This window comes from Ptychodera flava, chromosome 16 (genome assembly GCF_041260155.1).
Source record: "Ptychodera flava strain L36383 chromosome 16, AS_Pfla_20210202, whole genome shotgun sequence".
Lineage (NCBI taxonomy): Eukaryota > Metazoa > Hemichordata > Enteropneusta > Ptychoderidae > Ptychodera > Ptychodera flava.
The window spans coordinates 37,329,741-37,351,722 of NC_091943.1; the positions used below are offsets into that span (position 1 = coordinate 37,329,741).

Below are 21,982 nucleotides of genomic sequence, written 5' to 3' on the forward strand. Positions count from 1 at the left end.
GTAGGTAACTTGAAATCAGTATTTTCAACATTTCCACTATTCCAGCCATACAAAAATGTAATCTCCAGCCACCCGTATACAGATACCAGCTCAGCACCACAGAATCTCAATATGATGCAAGTTAATGTGAAAGCTATCTGTTTGCAATGACCATTACATGGCACACACATACACACACTCATATACCTGTCAAGATATTCTAGCTTTCTGATGACACGCAACATAACAATAGTTAGAGCCACACACTGAACTCAAATTTAACATATTAAAAGTGTAATAACATATTTATTACAAATTGCCTGAAATATTAATTACATACTCAGATTTTGTGAAAGTTATCTCCAAACACTTTACAAGTAAATGAGGGTTGTAACTAGTTTGTGTTTTCGCATCACTACCAGTATTGTTTAGGGGTTCATACACAAAATGTAAAAGCACTCTACATAAAGTATTGGAAAATCACTTTGATCCATCAAAATAATTTGTTTTAAGATACAATATTTACAGATACATAATTACAGGCATCTATTTCTTTTCCAACAATGGATAAAAACAGGATTCCAAGCCGTGTTTATGTAATTTCAAAGGTCCAAAATATTTACATCTTGTGCCATATCTATGGCATCTGCACAGCATCAAAACACTGTTTGAAACACACTCCATTCAGATTCAATTTTCAGATACACTTAGCATACTCTATTGTTTGCAGGATGATTTCCAAAGGCACTATTAGTACAAGGTTTTGACTTTATCGACAGATCGAAGCCAGCTTTCAGTCCATCTTTCCTCTGCTATTACTTGTTCTTGTTTTTGTTCATCAACACTTTCCAGGTTTCTGTCAAAGACTTGCAAGTATTCCTGTCAATGGAATAGATTTCAACTGATGAAATATTGCACGTCTTAAACAGTGAATGCAATCAATCCTGCATTACTATTTTTGTATAGCCATGCACACAATGAAATGGTTTGTGTTCTCCACCATCAAACTTTGCAGCTATAACTTGTATTTTTCTCAACAGCAATATATATTGAAGCCATGCATACAATAGGATGATAGAGGGTGAAAGAGGAAGAATTGTTGATTGAAATATATGGTTGTCTTCACTATGACGTAATATTCCTAAAAATCTGCCCTTGAAAGAATAGACCATTATCATACGTTGGCATTTTTAGCTTCAGTGTGTATCTAATTCCAAGCAAAGCAGCTCTTTTTAAATTGGAATGGAAAAAAATACACTCATAAGATAGCTTTCAAGACCCTAAGGTTATTGTAATCTGTTTGTCTCTACTTATACTTGCTTTTTCTCTTTACCATTCCCATAGTCACTTGTGTTGGCAGTTTACTCTCTAACACCCTCTATCTGAGCTCTTCAAGTCAATCTATGACTTTCTAAAAATGTCTTACCATCAGCACTAGATCATTACATGAAAACTGACAACTTTGCTCCTGAATATACAGGGCATGACAGTAGCATATCCTGAAGTCCTGTAAGAAATACGGAAGTATATCTGACCTTATAAGCATTGTCCCTGGCCTCCACTGCTGCAGCATGTCCGAGTGTAGTCTTGGCAGTTGTTACAGAAGCTGTCAAATCAACTTGTTCCGGTCTGTCAGCAATCACCAACTGATTACTAGGCATTCCAATCCATGCTCTGCTACCTCTTTCTATCACAGGTTTATATTCTTCATCCTCCAATGGTTTTCCTGATTGCTTTCTTTTCATCAGTGTACTTGTCTTGTGTTTCTTAGGATCCACTCCTGAGTGAACAAGACACAGTTTTGTTTGGTGTTTATATTTCCCCTTGTAGTACTAAACCACGCATGAGTGTTACATGTAATTTCAAAATAATAGTACCAAAGAAAACTGCTGTAACTTCCTGCAGCTGATACATTTCACATCACTTTCTATGACATGGCTGGCTTATAGACAAAAATCCTGAGGTCCCAGTGGGTCCAGTACTGCAGTGCAACACTGTGAGCTTAATATAAATTAGCTCTCAAACATTTTTAATGTTTTACACCTTCCCTCACAACAATTTTGAAGTCTAGAACTATCATTACACCCTGTGGCAGTACTTGACCCGTATTCTGGAAGGTGGGAGAAAGACAGGAGGCAGAAGTATAGTTAGAGGTGCATGTGGCTTCCCTTTGATTGGGGTACATCTAGATTAACTCGTCCATACCGAGTATACTGTAATGTATTTGTACTCACTTCCAGTCTCTACATCATCAACCACAAGGAGTGAATCCAGTGTCAGCAACATTCTCTCTGTTGCCGTGGACAACGTCTTCACAAAATTACTGCCAAGTTCAACTGATGATTCCTGGAATTTGAAATGAAACAAAACATTCTTTGTTGATTTTGGCATTCATCAAATTCAAAAGTTACATGACTTCAAGCTGCAAGGACATTTCACAGTTAGTTTTCCTACATTGCTACTACCAAGCACGATAGTGTATGATCCTCATACACATACAGACATTTCTTTTTCAAAGAAAATGGATAAAAACTTCATGTAAATCATTTTGGTTGGACATTCAACATCTTTGCAAAAAACCAAAGAAAACACTGACCTTGAGTTTCTGTACATTTTGTTCAACTCCATTCAAATACTCTTGGCGTCTTTCTTCTTCTTGATTACACAGTTTAATCATCTGTGGTTTGTTATGTGGATGACCAAGAGTTGGTCTCAGTAATGTCTTGTATTCATTCTGTTTGTCAAGAGAATCAAAGTGAATTGATTTTCAAGTGAGGTGTATACAGCTATGCAGTTATGGGAACATCACTTACAGTCCTGAGGAGATCATTAAGAAGATCACTTAGCTTGATCACAAAGCGTAACATCAGAAAGTTGGTCAATGTTTAGTATGTTAATGTAGATAGTAAATTGCTGAATCCATGACATCATAAGTCTTTGCCAGTTGTAATGACAAGATGCCTTACAGTAAATTCAAATGAACTACTTTTGACATATAAACTGTCCAAATATCCAAAATATCAGTTGCTGCAAGCATCTTGATCTTGATGGTATTATGAAAAATAAAACATAATCTACTATAGATGTATGAGTATTCACAATGTCTCAGAGAAATCGTTCTGTTAAAACCATGTGAAAGATAGGTCAAAGGTCACTCTACTCACTCGTCTCCTGTCCCATCCTTGTAACTGTGCCACAAATTCACCATCTAATTGATTCCTAGTGTTATGGAAGACTCGGATCTGTTCTTTCAAAAGGTCTCTGATCACAAGGGGTGGTACTTGGGACACAAGATCTTCCAGTATCTCCAACTGACCACGGAATTCTGTCATGGAATAGGTGGAAATGAGTCACTGTGATCAAGATAACCAATTTACCACTATTCCTATTACACTTGTCCTCTTCAATTTCTTTACTACAGAGTAAATACTACAGATGTCTGACTACATGCATACTTTCTGATTTCAATAAAATTCACTTTCTGAAATACACCTGCAGCATATATAAGCTTATATTACTATCCTATTTATAGTTATATTTTATATATACTATATATATACAAAATGTCACTAAATTGTCACTTCTGTATCCAGGGATTATGTAATCAGTTTTATTTGAAACAGCAATATAAAATACTTTGTCAGCTTAGCTTGGAAATTGTCGCTGAATTTGCTGTCTTTTGGCTATGGTTGTCAGTGAGTATAAATGTGATAGTGGTATGCCAGTTCATGAAATTATGAGGATATAAATCTTGTCAGTAATTTTTTTGCCCTTAATAATATCCTTGGATGTAAGACGATTTTTCAAAGTGATTCAAACTTTGACAGGTGTCAACAATCATGTATAAATTAGCATAAATTAAGCATTAATGGCAGATAACATGGGTACTCTTGTAAAGCCCCTCTCCTAGGATAACCACAGTTTTGTCTTAATGAATTGGGGGCTTATACTCGGACGAGTATGGTAATATTCACCAATATTTTCACAGTTTTAAGGATAATAAGTCCATCTCTTGTTCTAAACTATTGTTCAGCTGAATGTGGAGGTTTGTACTTTTTCTCTGTATTGCTATTTCTAAAGATTTGTAGTTATCTGTATCTCACCTTGCAAACAGTGGTTGTGATACTCATCAGCCTGGTGATAATAAGACTGTAGTTTGGCAATCACCATTTCAGCACACTGATCAAATGTGTCTTGGATAGCTGGTGATCTAGTGGGTGCTCTGTTACCCTTCTGTCTGTAATACAGCTGATCAAACAAATAAGACATGGTATTTCAATTTATGAATGATTTGATCTGTCAAGCTGAACTCTACAACAACAATTGCATGATATTCTACATGTGACATGTATGTGTGTGATGCAATTCTAAGTTTCTGAACTAACAACTTAGGACAATTATTTTCCACTGATGATCTTTTAAATTTACCATGTGTAGATTATAACAGATATTGAAGATATCTATGTCAACAAATAGAATTGTGACATCATAGTGACTGTCAACTGGTGTCTTGTAAGATGCAAATACAGATGGTATGTAATCAGTCTACCCCAATCCCTGTACACAGGTCCACATTCACCATTGATAAGACTAGGTTTGGGCCAAACCATGGTTGTGAAAGGTTTAATGTCTGTGGCTCTAAAACTCTGAATGTCTGTTCTAGTACATTTTTATTCAACTATTGAACAGCAATGGTGAAGGAAACCATTAATTACACACAGGAAACTTACTTCAGCTGTACTTAGCAATCCATCCATAGCATCCCACAAAATTCCACGGATCAAGGCCAGGAAATGCTTCTCTTCATCCCGTTTCTCACCAAAGACATAATACTTCTTGTCAAACTTTGTACTTTTACTGGTACGGCGAATTCTGAGATTGAGAAAACAGAGAATCAAAACACAAATGTGACATCAGTTTTTGAAACACTTCACATGATCAGAATACACGATAGCGCATCATATGCACATTTCAAAAAGAGAAAAATTATTAGAACAGTTTTATAAAGTAAGAGCTTCTAGAAATTGATAAATTGTTAAATTTGGATAGAACTTTACATAGGATACGTGATTCACAGTCAGGGACACTGGGTTCTATGATTGACAGTCAGAGAGGGGGAGGTGTGATTCATTACACAAGTCATCAAGTACTTACGAAGCAGAAGCACTTCTTCTCGGATTGCCATCCCCACTTAAACCAGTACTACGTCTAGATACAGCTTTGGGTCTATCTTTATCTGACTGTTTGGTTTGAGGTCGAGACGACTTCGATTTCTGGTCATCGCTCTGCGTGGACTGGGTTCCAGCTGCCCTAGGAACTAAATAGTTAGTGAAAACAAATCATTATTTCATTGAAAACATTATTTACATATTTTTATCAATTTAAAGTAATTCATCATAAGATCTAAACACCTCTATGGTAAGATTCCTTTCACTCAGTATTACTATTTTTTTCCAATGTATCCCAGGACACACATTGACTTCATCATTGAACTCACCGGTTGGCTGAAAGACCTCAGGGTCATGTTCCATTGTACCTAACTGCATCTTGACACGCTGAGAACTGGAAAGATACAAAACGGAAAAATAATTATGTAAAAACTGGTAATTCTAGTCTGCAAGATAAAAGAAATGCTATAGAATATGATGAGGTACATCATTGTCATGACTATACAACGGATTCAACTTATGCTGAAGACATTTTACCTTTAGAGCTAAAAGCTTTTGGCATCAATGATTTCAAAATAGGAAGAGTTGAATGGTGGATGGATTTTTGTATCACTTTGACTTCCACTTCCTGGTATACCAATGCAACCTCCCTGCTGACAACATAGACTGTGCTGCACTCCAATTGGCCATACCACACAGTTTGAGAGGTTGACATTTTTTCCAGACAAAACAGTAGAGTTCTTACCTCAAGATACTCTTGATAACACCGACTGCAGCATCTTCTACAGGTTGTTTATTTGCAGCTTTGATGGTGACAACTGTTGTGGTTGGTTGTTGTGTCTGAGGATGTTGGTGTTCTGATTGACAGTATTGTGATGCATCCTCAGCAAATCCCACTTTACTTGACACAGCAATGTTACCTTGCAGTGGTTCCACACCCTGTGGTAGGCTGGCATGTTTTAGGGAGTTCAGGTAACGGCACCGGTCATCAAATGCAGCAAAGACCCCTATCAAGCTCTCCATTAATTCCTCTGAGGTGATTTGCTGGTGGTTTGAGGACAAAAACATGCTCTGATGAGAGACGGCTGATCTTCAAAGCTACGGTTACAGTTGATTTAATACAGTATAGACCACGCTTTTCCATGCAGCATTTAGCATTCAAAGATTGTGTGGAAGATTTTATTCAAATTAGAAGATGAAATCGTCTGTTCTAGTAAAAATATTTATTCAATTAATAAAAAAATTAATTACTCTTGAATATTGTTTATGAATCAGGTTGTGTACCTCTTTGTCCAGATTAGGTCTGTCACAAGCATCAATGCGTCTTTCCACAATCATCAGATGCTGGGCTAGTTTCTGGGCTTGGGTGTTGCTAGCGGCAACTTCAGCTTTGATCTTGACCTGGGTGTTGGTGAGCCATCTTGCAAGTTTCTCCATAAAGGTGAGATCAAAAAGGTGGTTCTTAAACCTGACGGGAAATGATAATATACGTTTGTACAGTAAGTGAACAAAGTCATGGAATACAAAAAGGAAATGTATTTCTCATGGGATTTAAAGTTGTTCCCCTTGTATTTCAGACAACTCAGAATTTATGAATTAACAAAAGTCTTTACCATAGAGAACATTTTTGGCAATTAAGAAAATACTGCACACATGCAATTACTTTAAAAGATATCACAACTACTGTACATATAACATCATATGATGACATATTTCTGGCTTTTTTTTGCTGCCAGTCAGTTATCTCTGTGTAATTTTTAAACAGTTTTTGATTGTTTTGTTTGTTGGCCCATGTGATGTAGCATTTTTGCTGACTAGATCCTGAATAAATTTAAAACTATGAAAACAAGATTGTATTCCACAAAACTAACATCAAGATATGCTTGTATTTCATCAAACACTATGTAGTCAAATACATACTAGTAGATTAGGTCAAGGTTACGAGTTCTTTGCCATACCTATCTTCAAAGGCACTAGCCACATGAGATGCCTGTTCTAGTCTCTTAGCTTCCATGCCTTCAAGATCAGCCATGATAAAACCTTCAGCTGAGTCAATGCGCTGCGACTGCTTCTCAAGTTTCTTCTTGTATTCATCAATTTCTTCAGGTGAGAAGTTGCCGCCGTCGGAAAAGACCCTGAAGTGGAGATGTTGTGTAACAATGCAGGTTGTTGAATGAGTTTCATCAGTTAATGACTTGTGCCATTGATAATAATAGATGTATAAAATAGTGTCTCTAAATTCCATTGTAAAAAGTCTATCTATGATATATTTGACTCACTTAAATGATTTGATAAATCTTGCATTGGATTCTCTCAGCATCTGTAGAGTATCATCCAGGTTTTTTCTGAACAATCTTAGTGAGGCTCTGATGACTCCCATGTAGTTGTCTAACTTTGTTGATACTTGGTGTTGAAGAGCTACTAGTCTGTGTGTGGGAAGAAAACATACAAAATTCACCATTGGTCAGCTGCACGGTGTTTGCATTAACAAAGTAGCCCTTTACAACAGAGGATAAAATTTATTGAAATGTAATATGAAATCTTCAGCAATGTACACAGACAGTAAAGTAGTAAAGAATTATCACTGAAAATAAATACTGAACATGCAAAAGTATACATTGATACTATTCTCACATATTATCCAACCAGTTCATTACATTTCTTATTTTCCATAAATATATATGGGTACACCATGTACTAACTGTTTGGTAGCTGTTCACACATTTAACTTTACTGTTTGGCATCTAAAGCTGAGAATGTTACCTCTTAAAGAGTATAGAATATCAGATTACGTGTACGTTTAACACTGTTATGATATCACATGGCTATCACATGACTGTCACATGGTTTGACACTTACGTGGCAGATTTGGTAGCATTCATGAACACTGTCTCTTGGGCTTCAATACTGATTTTGAAGTCTTCAGCAAGTTTGTTATGTTCCTGCTGCATATCCGCAAAACGTGTTTTCAGGTCATTGAGGGCAGCAGCAATGCCCTTGGAGTGTCTTGCAACTCTTTCTTGATGCATGACCAGTTCAGCAGCACGGACATTGTGAATGTCTAACTCAGCTCTACGTGCACGGGGTCCATGCAGATGACATCGTAGCTCTAATTCACTGTTCAGTTCTTCACACTGTAGGAAGTTTTATGAATTTAATGACAGCAATTACGCATCATGAACTTTTTCCATACACTTTAACCCTTTCACCCCCAGTTCAATGTATAGAGGTCCAACTTTACCATAGAAAACAATGGATTTGGGCCAAACCATGGTGGTGAAAGGGTTAAACAGTGCAGTGGCTCGCAAGGGAGTGTGTTCCAATTAAGGTATATTGTGGAAACTATACATGCATATACCTGACTAGTTATGCAATAGTGGAAAGAGACACACTTTGATGTGACAGCAATCAAGAGTGTGACAATAAGCTACCTTGTACATACCGGTACAGAGTCCTTATAGCAAAATGCTTGTGAAAATGTTTGATTCTATTTGGAATGATTTCCTTAAAGAGACCAGATGTTGGCATCTATGTAATGTAATCTTGTAGTCTTTGTGATGTAATCGTGTGGTCCATGCTATGTAATCGTGTAGGATAAGACATATTAAAGTTACAGTTTTCAACAGTAACAATGGTTTCTTGGTCGGTTCCTCTGTCCACTTTTGACACTTTGTTCAATACATAAGTCTTACCATTGACAGTAGAAGCACGAGTCACTTCTACCGTCTGTGGTCTTACCATAGCACAGTATAACAGTATGGTTTACCATAGGAAGGCAGAAAGCCTGGGAGGAATCTAATGTCCATATAAGGTGTTGTCATTTATGTGTGAATAACCTAATAACTTACCTTGGCTGCAACAACACTATTAGCTCTCTCTATGGCCTGTGTTACCCAGTCTTCCAAGTGATTTAAAAAATTCATTCTCATTCTGTGATAAAAACCAAAAACAATTGTTGTTATTCATTTCATAAAGCCTTAGTATAAACTTGTGCTGTTATTTTTTTTTACATTTATAGTCGTCAATATACTATTTCTGGGTAACTTTCTGAGATTTCAACTTTGTCTGGACAGAGTGATCACACAATCCCAGTACCTACATAAAATAGATTTAGTTCAGTCAGAAGAAAGTTGTACAGTTAATGTACTATGTTTACTTGTTTCACTATTCTTGTCTTATATCTGATATCACTTCAACAGAATACTGGTCCAAAGCAAAATTCAATCCCAAACTAACCATGCTCCATGACTAACTCAGCACAAATCTAGCTTGATAAAAACTCAAATTAAACTCTCATCCTTACATTAAAGATTATAATAGAGTCAATTTTTGGTGTGAGAGTGTGAAGCATGAGGTTGGGGCCGAATTGATTTCAAATTTTCATCCATGAAAATTGAAATCAAAGTTTGATTGAAGAGGTATACAGCTTACTCTTTTCTGAGTTCCAACAACAAACTGTCCGATATCTGCACATTCTGTAGATGCAATGGCACTTCTGTTGGTTCAGGTTCTGTGATAAACACACTCTGATCACCTTCATCTGGTATGCCATGCTCTCCGGCTACAGTCAGTACATAGAACATAGTACCTTTGGCTGTTGATAACACTTCTTTCACTGCTGTGGGTACAGGACTTCTTCTGGCTTCTGTTGCATCCTGTGTTTACCAAACAAGGGAGACAAGACATGGCTTGTGTATCACAGATGTATTGGTTTGTTTTATGCATAAAATACCCGGATTTATGTCCAGGTATATCATATACAGCAGACGTATCGTCTGAGGTATGTAACATGGAGGACAATACTGAAAAATACAATGTACAAAGGTGCATGCAAACTCCACTGTTTTGTGCATAACATTATTAATATACACCTTTTAGAATCAAAGTTTATGGACAAAGTTAACAATATAGGGTTTTCAGAATACTCTGTATGTATAGTGAGTCATGCAATTGTATGCTGACTGAGGTCTGTGTCCAGCATGTTGACTAAGTGTACAGAAAATTAATTCAATTATTGCAATGAAGAAATTATAGTTCAGTAGAATTACTTGACACAAATCATAGCTTTTGGTCTGGTCTTCATTCATCACATTTGTTACATCATGAGACATGTTTTAATAAAAATCAACAAAAAACAATTTGATTGTGTCAGGTTTTCCTGTTGTTTACATGACAAACTTATGGGGTCAAATGTCAAATATCACCTGATAATACTCAAAGTTATTGGACCTTGTGTCAGTTTTATTGGACTCAATGTCTTCCGATACCAAAATTTACTATGCAATAACACTACATAGGAGCAGGTTTACATTAATGATGCATTTTTAGTGGCTGAGTAAATTATCATTGATTTAAGCACAACATTAAAAGTGAGGAAGGTGATGGAATGATTACTTACTGACTTTACAGAGACCACAGGACTGACGGTTCTACTGCCATCACCTGCAGCTGTATCGGGGGTGCCACTCCTAAGTCTACTCCTGGGAGTGCTCCTTCTGCTTGACCCCCTGCTACCCCTACCACTTTCCTGTCATGTTGGAAGACACACAAATCATCAAACTAACAGTACGGTACATATAATATTCATGAAAATCACATGACCAGAATCATTGATTTCATAGAACAGAGTCACATTGATTGGCTTGATGAAATGCACAGCAATAATATATGTCTTTAATGTGAATGGATCAAAATAATTCAGTTTTATTTTTAAAACTAAACTTCTCTATTGATCTGACTGGCTAGAAAAAATGATTGCAAATAGTTGTTCACAATTGCATCGTATGCAAATTAGATTTGTATTTCTGGATGTTTGAATTTGTTTCAGCAAGATTTTCTTGGTGATAATTTCTTTAATTCACGGTAGAATTTCCAATGAGACTACAAGTAGCTATAATGCATGAAACAGACATGTCAACAATAACAGGTGGATGTAACAGTGTTGGATATTGGTAATAATAGTAATTAGTCGTATTTCAATGAAATGCTACATTTTGATACTATCATCTATGTTTTCGATGTTTAAAGACTGATTCATCTAAACCTAAAAAGTACATCTGTATTATATGTCTAATCTGCACATATGCCAAATGTTAAGATTCTTATAAGACCTTACCGGGTTTTTTCTGCCGACACCATAGAATTTACAAACTGAATCATCATAACGTTGTAATTCTTGTTTGACCATTGCTGGATAGTTCTTAACAATATCCACTTGATCCTTGTGAAATTTTTCATATCTGGAATCAGAAATTTAGAAATTGGTTAAAATGCATATATTTGTAAGTAGAATGACAATACACATGCACAGAAAGAATTGATGATATCTATATTTATTTTGATGTAATTTCATGCAATATAATTCAATACCCACAAAAGAACCAAAAACAACACTGATGGTGACAATTTACAGCTTGAAAACTCCCTGAATATTTATTAAACCAAAAAAATGAGTGGAATATGAGTAGACTAGAATGCACCGGTGATACAGAATATGATAATTGACAGAGAATACTTACCCAGCTTTGATCTTGTCCAACATGTTCAGTGCTTTCTCCAAGGTTTCTTTCAATGCATGTTCACTTCCTTCTTGTCTCATTCTGTCCATGATTATATCCAAATTAGCTTCCATGTCCTGTGTTGATCAAGGTATAAAATTTTCTTACATGTACACACACAATCGGTATGATTATGGTTGTTTAATAGCATGACAAAGGATGCTTACAATTAGTTTAAACTTGGTAAAATATCTAAGTAGTCTACATGATGTTTTACTAAGCTATGTGTGATAGAGATGAAGTGTTACCAATATGAATGCCATGTTGAACTCTGATAAAACTAGATAGATATCATGTCATAGTGTGATGTTGCAGACATAAACCATGGTACAGGACTAAAACCTGTCAGTAAGGATAATAAGACTGGATGTAGAATTGTTGAATTGAAAAAGAACAATGCTCCACACAGACAAAAAGCAATGACATAGACAAGACACCAAATCAATACCTGGTTTTTATTGTCATGAGTATGTCGACAAGATTCCAATTTTTCCTGTAATTCTCTTTCTTGTCTAGCAAGACCTATTTCATGTACATCCCATACATGAGCTGCTCCTTGTGAAAACTTGAACAAAGACTTCAACTTTATTTCCTGTTCTTGACTCAGTTGCTCCAGAGATTTCTGCTCACAATGAAAACAAAAATGCATGTGATATTATCTGTGAGAGTTTCAGAACATGACGGAAATCTGTTAGCTACACAGAGATCATTACTGCCCTACAATGACTACAATTTCTCAACTCAAAGATTTGATTCAATGCAGGAATTGCTTGAAATTTTCTTAGTCAGCACTGTACCAATACATGTGGACATGTCACAATATTGAATTAAGGAGAACACCCTTGAGTCTGTGAAACACATCATTATGAATTGTTACAAATATGATAGATTTTGAAATAATTTCACATCACCACATCAGTTTCTTTTGTACAACAATTGCAAAACATGCCTACAGCAGGTAAAACAAACAAATCTATACAATATGATTGGGACCATTTTAATACTTTTAACCAGGAATGCTTGTTGCTTGAAGTTTGGCTACGTTTCAATGTAATCATCATCATGTCAAATATCCTTCTGAAAAGTATGTATCACAGAAAACATCTCACTTTCTCACATTAAACTTACTATAATTCTAAAGAACTAGCTTGATTTGATACTACTTACATCCATTTGTTCCAAATGATCTTCAAACATCCTTTGTCTTTGACCAAGTTGTGGCAGGAAATGTTCTTCAATGACTTCAATAACCTTCTCTTCCGTACAGTGACCTGCTGCAACCAACTTCTCCTGTGAACACAGTACAAACCCCAGTTCAACACTTTCAACATTACACACTGATAAAATAACTTTCTTTTGACACACACACACAGGGTTATGAGTATTAGGAGATTGAAATAGTGCATGACACATCTAGAAAAAACCTTTTACTGCAATATCTGTTTGCTATTTTGTATAATGCAAATTTTGTACTTGCTCAAAAATTACTGCTATTATTACGGGTTTGTTGACAATTTATAAACATGGAGTGGCTGTTAAAACTTGTTAGTATTTATATAAACTCATTTAAAGTCTGCTTCTTTGACTAAGGATGGCACGACATAATATTTATGGTTTGTGAAAAAACAGTCTTTTAGCAGACATTATCAGTATGCTGTCTCTTCACTTTAAGATGCAATTATGATGAAAGATTTTGAAGCAAGCAAATACATGTATTTTAAATTACAACAATCTAAACTCTATTCATCTATTCATTTGATGGAGGTAAGTAGATCCTAGGTTTAGACTCCAATCAAACATTGTTCTCATATTGTTTTTACATTAGCATACAAAAAGGGTAACTGATCTTCAACTCTTGTACATGTCTTTGAACAAATACTCAAACTATTCCAGCTTGTTTCTGTGGTATGTCTCATTTACTGATACCAGTGTGACAGCTTGACAGCGACTGGATAAAATCACTGCAGAATTTGTCACTTAAATACCAGTAGTAGAATACACTCTGCAAGATTACTTTCATACCTTATGCATGTCCATTTCATCTAAACATAGCTGACAAACTCTTTCATATTCTTCATGTAGTTTTCCCATGTAGCGAATATGAAGTTCATCGATCTGCTTTGTGACAGCTGTCAGCTGGGCATTCCACTGGTAGACTGCAGTCTTTGTTGAGCTTGGTGGTTTCATGTCTCTGAGAGATTTCAGAATAAAAAAGTAATGTTATACATAAATGACATGATTGTGTATGCTTAAACTGCATGTTTCCAAAGCTGGATTACTCCTTGCCAGTAAAACACAAATAAATATCAAACAAATTAGTTTTTTTAACAAAATCTTCGGTGTAATGCTTCAGCAATATTCAATATCTACAGTGTGTGATTTGCAAATGATGCTTTCATTTTCAATACACTGTATAAAACAATGAATATCTTAATTTGATGACTGGATTTTGAGTAACTTGCTCCAACTATTAAAATTGAAAATATCAAAGACTAGCTTAATGATAATGACAATGGCATTGATTATATCAGAAAAGATCTACAAATTTTGGTCAATTACTCATGTTGTCTGTAAAACTAAGAACCCTTCAAACTTTTCCATTTCCAGTAGAAAGCTAACATCTTGAGATGTAACTTACTTGAGTGATTTGAGGAGTTCAGTTCTCTTGGTGTTTAGGTTCAGCTGTTCAGTTCTTTTCAATGTCAGTAGTTGATCAATACCGGGTGGTTTCACCATGGGTTCACTTTCCATAAATTCGCTACAAATCAAGAGCATTTCATTACAATAGCATTCACCACCAATATGTTGTCATGTGAAGTTTAAAGGTATACTGTCACCTGTTCCAATTTTGCCGCAGTTACCATGGAAAGAAAAAATCTAACTAATCACAGATTTTAAGCGGGTGGCCGCTTTTTAAAAACAGCGCCCTCACATGGGCATTTTGAACACCAAGGAACGCCCCTTTGACCATACCGGTATATGGGCATATTTAGATCACAGGTGACTGTATACCTTTAACCCTTTGAGCACCAAAGTCAATTTTTATCGCCTTTACAAAATACACCCCAGTCAAATTTTTTCAGATTTTTGCCAAAATTTTGATCAAAAACTGTAACTAATTAAATGTGATGTCCATTTGCTCCAAAACTATCAAAACAAATACAGAAAATTCATAAAGATTGGTAGTATGTTGCACTACAATTTTGGTGGGAAAAATTACAGCACTCAAAGGGTTAATATTTCATAAGTGCCTTAATGAATATCATTAGAGCACTTGTCAGCTGTAATAGATATTGTCTGCTGGCATATTATATACACACTGATGAATTATTCAACTTTCACCCACGGTATAACCATTAAATTTTGTCCAAATGTAGAAACTTAATCTGCCTTGAAATGTCATTGACCAATGAATTTGTTCAACATAGAATGACTGGCATATTGTATTGCAAACACTCACGTAAACTTTTTGATGGCTTCATCAATATTAAGCTGTTTCCAGTCTTGCACTCTGTTCCTCCAGCTTTCATGTTGGTTTCGTTCTCTCTCAATGTCAGTTTTCATCAATCTAGCAAACAAATCAGCATAGGCTCTCCTATTGGCCAGCATGGTCTGGTTTATCACCTATGTTTGGGTTTTCAAGTTCAAAGTTAAAAGGTCATCATGGGGTCATTGAGGTAATCATGAACTGCATGTCTTTTATGGTATATAGATTGGCTGTCAGTGACTGGAACATATCATAGCTATCACTGATATGTTTTGAGTACTGTACATCTTTACTACTTCTTAGTTTTATGATGGGTACTCCACATTATCACACATCATTCTTTCTTGGTTTTGGCTACGCTGTTTTGTGATGTCAACTTTGTCCATTGTGTTCTGTAGTTTGTACACCACACCAATTGTTTGTGTTAGTGGATTTTGAAAATGCAAAAACTCAAGTTTCAGATTTCGGATTTGTATGTCAGCTTCTGTTCCTGTTATCCGTTCATACTACAATGGACTGTGTCTGGCATCATATGTAATACTGGTTCATCTGTTCTAGTTACCTTTACATCCTCTATGGAGGGGAAAATTCAAATAACTGAAAGATATCAATGGTATTACAGCATTCCACTGCATACTGTCAGGATCTGAGTATACTGACTTTGATCATATTTCATAATAGTTAAAATTACCAGCATATTATACATGGTGTTGTGTTAGAAAGTCATGCAAAATATTTAACTTCAACAATACAAGTATCTATGAAATCACTCTAAAATACCTAATTATTCTGAAAAAATTCTATGGTCTTTTGCATTTAATTTTCCACAAACACATGAACAAGTGGAAGTACAAATTTATGAAATATTTGAATTAACCCTACATGTAGGTTGTGATGACCCAACTTCAATTGTCTCAAAAACAAGTTGCTAGGAGACAGTAGAATTCATAAAGGTCAGAGGTTATAGCAGATCACCATACCTGTGATTCTTTTTCAAGCAATCTTTGGACATCAGGTGGCATGAAATGAGCAATACCTTCCAGCATTTTGGCATAGTGTTTAAGTACTCCTGCAATCTGAAATGGACAACAAAGAAAAATTAACATCATATGACCATGGAGTATGACAACAAAGATGATATTATAGATAAAGAATAATTATTGCCTGTAATCCTGTAATCTCCATGTATAAAGTGATTATATAGCCATTATAATTTTCTACACATTTCTTTAACACTTTCTTTTGTAATACACCCTTTGTACGGTATGTAGATAGGTATTAAACATGGTAACAATAACATATCTTGTGTACATATGGTGTAAACAGTGTCCCGGGTGGGATATGTCCTTGGGACAGGCCTGAACATGAATTTTGGTATGAACACAGAATGAAACACAATGATGAACTTCTGGAAAATATACCTATGCCTCTGCAGAGTTTACCGACTCAGAAATGTTTGCTTTATGAAGGAAACATTAAACTGACATTAACACACCTCGTTCAATCTCTCTGTTGGGATTTGTTAATAAACAGTCATGTGGTAATGCATTATTTTGATGCTGATGCCTGTAAAAGGCAAGTTACTAGTTAACAATTTCAAAAACTGTTAACCAGTTTAAGAGTTCACAATAACTGTTGACTGCCGGCAAGTTTGTAAGTGCCATCAGTTTGAGTTGTAATATCCATCATTTGCTGACATTGTTCATAAACTAATTTGTACATACCATTTCTTGTCTGTTGGTTTCTATTCTATCTAAGGTCTGGTCTAGCTGAGTGATCCAGCTATGTCTTGACAAAGACTGTGATGCTACCTCATCCCATAGATCATTCAACTGCACAAGACTGTAGTGTTGTAAAACCTACACAATTTAAAAAATAAACAGTTTGTTAAAAAAACATCACCACTGTCTCCAAAACTAATTCACACTTCATTGAAACTCTAATTTTCCATGCATCATGTTTTCCAGACCCAATGATATTTGTAATGGAAATTGAAAACTGCATAATAAAATAGTTAGATCAGGTGAGTAAAACACTTACCAAATCTTCAGATATCCTGCTTAGTATCTGTTCAATCTCTGTGTGAATATAGAAATAAAACTGTTGCTAAAATGGTTCAAATGGCTTAGTAGAAATTATCAAGAGTATCAAATTCATAAAATGAAGTACACTGTACACACATCTGACAAGACATCTTTTCATAAGCAACAGTTTTACCACATCTGAAAAATAGACATCATTCTCTTGAAATTGAGAACTATTTCTACATTAATTCCTTGGAGCACATTTGCTCGAATTACAATTCTTCATAGACATTATGTTGCAATACCACCAACCGTTGATCTTCTGATATGCTACATTTGTGCAATATTGACACAATTAGAAATATTTCCATGTTCAATACGCAAACACATCTAAAAGTAATTTTAATCTAGACAGTTTGTACATGCCATAAAAACTGTAATATGAATATTGTGAAGCAGGGAAACAGAATTGTTTACAATAAAATTGACTGTAATTCACACATGTATATTTTACTGAGAATTCTGTATGGCCTAAATTCACTGTTTGCAGACTAGATCAAGAGATTGAAAACAATAACAACAGCACATAATGCAATAAGTCAAATGCCATGATCCCCAAGTACATGTAACCCTTACCCTGATCATTCTGTACAAGATTTCTGATCAAAAGTTCTCCAGCTTCTGTTATTTGGGGCTCCAATTCCTGTCGAATGAAACACACACATTAAATGAATTTTCTTGAACTTGGAAACATAATGCTGTATGCAATAATATGCTGGCAACATTTTATGCATTCACATGACTATGTGGAAAGTTATATGTATGATGAATGGACTGAGAGAAGTCTACACTCAAAGCTATTGTTGTATTCAACTGTGAATTTTAAGAATGACAACAACATTGACTTTGAAAAAAAAATGACACACATGACATTTGCATTTTCAAAACATTTCAACTCTAAAAAATTCAAATTGTTAAAAAGATAACAAGAAGCAGATTTATAGTCACGCTAGGACTTGAACTTTGTCAAATGGCTATAATAAACACTACAAGATCAAAACTAATCAATGCATAGAAACATTCTGACTCATGTTTACAACATGAACATTTATTGACCTACAGCATATGCTGCATCAATTTTGGACTTTCAATCAGCTTTTGTGAACATAAATATTAAACCTTGTTTAATATATCAAGAGCTATTATTTTCACATATCTACAATTGAATTATACTCACCGATGCAATGACTGCCAGTTCTTGATGCATATCTTCTACAGCTGATTCATGTCTCTTCTGTCGACTTTCTGCTATTCTCTCAATGATGTCAGATCCTGTCCGTTCAGATTCTATCATTGAAAACATGAACAAACACAATCGATTCAGCAAAAGGAAAGCTCTGCGATAAGTCTTCAGGAATGATTTGACTAAAATGAATGTTAGCATAGTTTGAGATAAATTTCCAATAGCTTGAGGTTCAATGTGACAAGTGAACCCTGAAAACAATACTTTAGACATGTATGGTTCTAGAATCAAGGTATTTATTTTACTTATTTCTTTGTCTATTTATACTTTCAACAGGTAACTGATATTCATGCGAGCAAAATTATTCTTGACTTGCATAATGTTCCCTTTGTATGTCCGTATTTATACATATACATGCTATCATGTTCATAAAATCAAACTCTCAGTCATTGGATTAAAGGAGATCAAAGTATGCAATTTTTCTGAGATAGAAAATGAAAAAATAATTTTAAAAATAAAATACCAAATAAAGGTTTCTTTAGATTCTCTGGTGTTTAATAATCCTTAACTGATCTAAAATAAAGTAAAGTAAGGAAACAAACAGCAATCATTCACCTTGATTCAGCCAATGGTATAAAATATTTGGCAGGACTCTGGTGTATGCACAACATGGTGATCAATTTAATAAAAATATCCCTTTTTGCCCCAAAAATCATCAGAGCTAATACTGCAAACTGAAAATGTTCACTTTGAGGCCCTGTGACGGTTAAGTAACTGATGTTTTAGTTAGAAAAGCCAGAGTGGTCACTTACTGACAGTGTCTGCCAATCCCCTCACTTCTCTGGCAGCTAATTCAGATTCAGGTTTTAAATAGGATTTGATGGCTGTAGATTTCACTTGTCTGTAAAGAGAAAATAGTAAAATTTCATTGTTTACCTCATATTTACCTGTAGAAATACAAAATACTTTATTATACCATATTTCTGGCAAAATAACAGTGGCTGATCTAAATTGTTGAGTAACTACAAATTCAATATGAGATACATGTACATCACTAGTTCTGATATCATTTGAATTTTAATTAAAAGTGAATTTTTAAGGTTGTCGCCTGCTAAAATCATAGAACCACTCTGAACTATTAAAAACGTGAACTACACATACACACATATATTTGTACTCTGACATGACTGATTTTTACAATTTTACAACTTTAATAGTGACCTCTTGTTGTCACATGATCTGGAGTGACATGCATTACACCATTTAGACATAGAGGCAATGGTGTGATAGAACATTCAAATAAATAAACTGGAATATTGTCACTGTTACTCTGCACATATTGTAACCTTCAGAGGAGACTGTAACACTGAATCTACATACCTATATATTACAGGGTTCTCTGTTAGAGCATCGTTTGGCACACTTTCAATCCATGTCTTCTGACGCTCATTCAACAAACTTTCACCCATATTTTTCCTACCATCTTTAACCAATGGGATATTCTGCGTTTTCACTTCCATATTTGGATCTTTCCTCGCTCCTTTGACCTTTTCATACTCTTTGACAAGCTGAACCTGTGAATGAGAAACAAAGAGGCATGTACTACGTTGATTACTTTGATCAACATCACAAATAAGAGCGATTGTTGTAAGAATTAAAATTCAGATAATGGTATCAAATTTTTTGATGAGATTAAGTGAATGCGCAACACGGTGATCGGAAACCATTCTCGGCAAAATGTTTGTGTCGGAAAAGTATCTTTCTTTGCAATCCGACTTACATGTATGCGGAACGGATTTCACAAGTAAATGAAACATGATATACTTGTCTGTACATTATAACGTTTTATAATGTGATTGCAAAAAACAATAGTAATGGCGCGAACTGGATATGATCAATCCTTGTCTGAGCTCGGAGAAAATAACATTTTCTGTTTTTCACTCACCTCGGCGTCAAATATTTGTCTGTAAATTTGTCCACTGGGGACAACACGAGCTTCGGCCATCATTTTCAAAGTTCTGATTGCTAACTCCCTCTTGTGGTACAAAGTTCCTCTTTTGCTCAATTCAAAAGTACATAGGATAAATACTCTAGGATTTGCGGTAGCTACGCTGTAAATATTGTCAGAAATAGCTCGGCATTTAGATGTAAACAAGACGTCCGAAGCCTATCATAGTGAGTGCATTGACCAGTATCGACCGACTGTACGTTGCATACACCGAGGATCCAGGCTGAGAATTAACCCCTACAAAAGCAATTATTTGTCTTCGTTCTGAGGCGATCCTGCAGTAGATCCTGCAATAGAGGCACACTTCAAGACCTTCCTTATATGATTCCCACACAGACGTCAAATAGATGGGCTTAAATCGCACTAGTTTGCGGTAATATCGTTGTCGTTTCGGAGTCGTCCGCCATACTCAGTTTGGTTCCCTAAGCAACAGTCCGTTGACCTGACCCTATATGGAATTGTGGGTAATAGTGGGCGCCATCAACGTTTATCTAACACGAACCTTTGTTTCTGTTCGCCTTTATGATACGGTTTTGGGGAGGGATCTGCAGCCCCTTTGACACAAAACATACGATTCGTAATTCTTTTGTACTTGCTGACATGTTTTGCACATAAATTCCTCACATGTAACAATGCCAGATTTTCAGCATTAGAATTAGAATTACTTTATTGTCTGTCATGTGATGGAAATTTGCCTTTAAGCCACTCTTTCAGCTTACATACATCAAAACAAACATTATACAGTGGAAAGCCCGGAATACAGCAAAATTATGCAAATACTGAATTGATACTCATTCTCTGTTGTTTTAAAATTTTCTTAGTCAGATGTAAAACAAAGATAATAAAATTTCTCCATTTTCTCAGCTCTCGAATCTGTATCATGGTGTTATGTGAAAAACTAAACAAGAATCAATGGTGGCGCTATGAATATTAGTGATAAAATGATATATGTACATCATCAGGAATTTGAGTCTATTCCACATTCACTCAGTTACAAAAACATTGAAAGGTTCAAAACATATGCAACACAATCTAATAAAGCAAATCATGGCCAATATTATCTGGTACAATATAGGGTTACGTGGCTACCTTCATCCTACATCGAACAATGATGGCTGCATGACAGACACAATTAATTTCATAAGTGTCAGTTATTATCTAATTATAACAGAGTGATATACCCTGATGATGCATAAGTATGATTATATTCAAATATTCATATTTCATAATTATTGATTTTTGCCAATGGTTGTTTGGACAACATATGCATAATGAGTCTGTTCATGTGACAGTGTTTTAAGCTGATAGAAGGTTGCGGTTGGTGTCAAAGAAGTCAAAAATTATTTTAAAGAGGACCTGACCAAATTTAAGACTGTATAAAAAAGTCAAAAACCATGCTATGAAATACTGTACAAGCATTTGTATGACTTTGATAGGACAGTGTACTTCCAGATTCACAACATGCACTTTCACATTTTGATTTCTTTCTGCAAATTATTTCTGAACATCTGAACTT

The 21,982-nt window shown here is 35.3% G+C and overlaps 1 protein-coding gene across 1 annotated transcript; it reads right to left on the reverse strand.

Annotated features, from left to right (window-relative positions):
• Positions 1–256: 256 nt before the first annotated feature.
• LOC139114754 (coiled-coil domain-containing protein 180-like) lies at positions 257–20,910 on the reverse strand. The gene is made up of 32 exons (XM_070676646.1): positions 20,404–20,910; positions 19,839–20,032; positions 19,271–19,359; positions 18,453–18,562; positions 17,852–17,918; positions 17,232–17,269; positions 16,916–17,050; positions 16,172–16,267; positions 15,165–15,328; positions 14,343–14,462; positions 13,727–13,895; positions 12,872–12,994; positions 12,153–12,326; positions 11,666–11,781; positions 11,263–11,386; positions 10,546–10,674; positions 9,579–9,802; positions 8,996–9,077; positions 8,007–8,281; positions 7,427–7,573; positions 7,106–7,282; positions 6,432–6,615; positions 5,893–6,191; positions 5,477–5,541; positions 5,134–5,296; positions 4,710–4,851; positions 4,083–4,227; positions 3,144–3,304; positions 2,576–2,713; positions 2,214–2,325; positions 1,515–1,759; positions 257–858 (listed from the first exon to the last, which is right to left on the reverse strand). The coding sequence occupies exons 1-32, from the start codon at positions 20,464–20,466 to the stop codon at positions 730–732; spliced, it is 4,599 nt and encodes a 1,532-aa protein (XP_070532747.1). The 5' UTR covers positions 20,467–20,910; the 3' UTR covers positions 257–729.
• Positions 20,911–21,982: the final 1,072 nt, after the last annotated feature.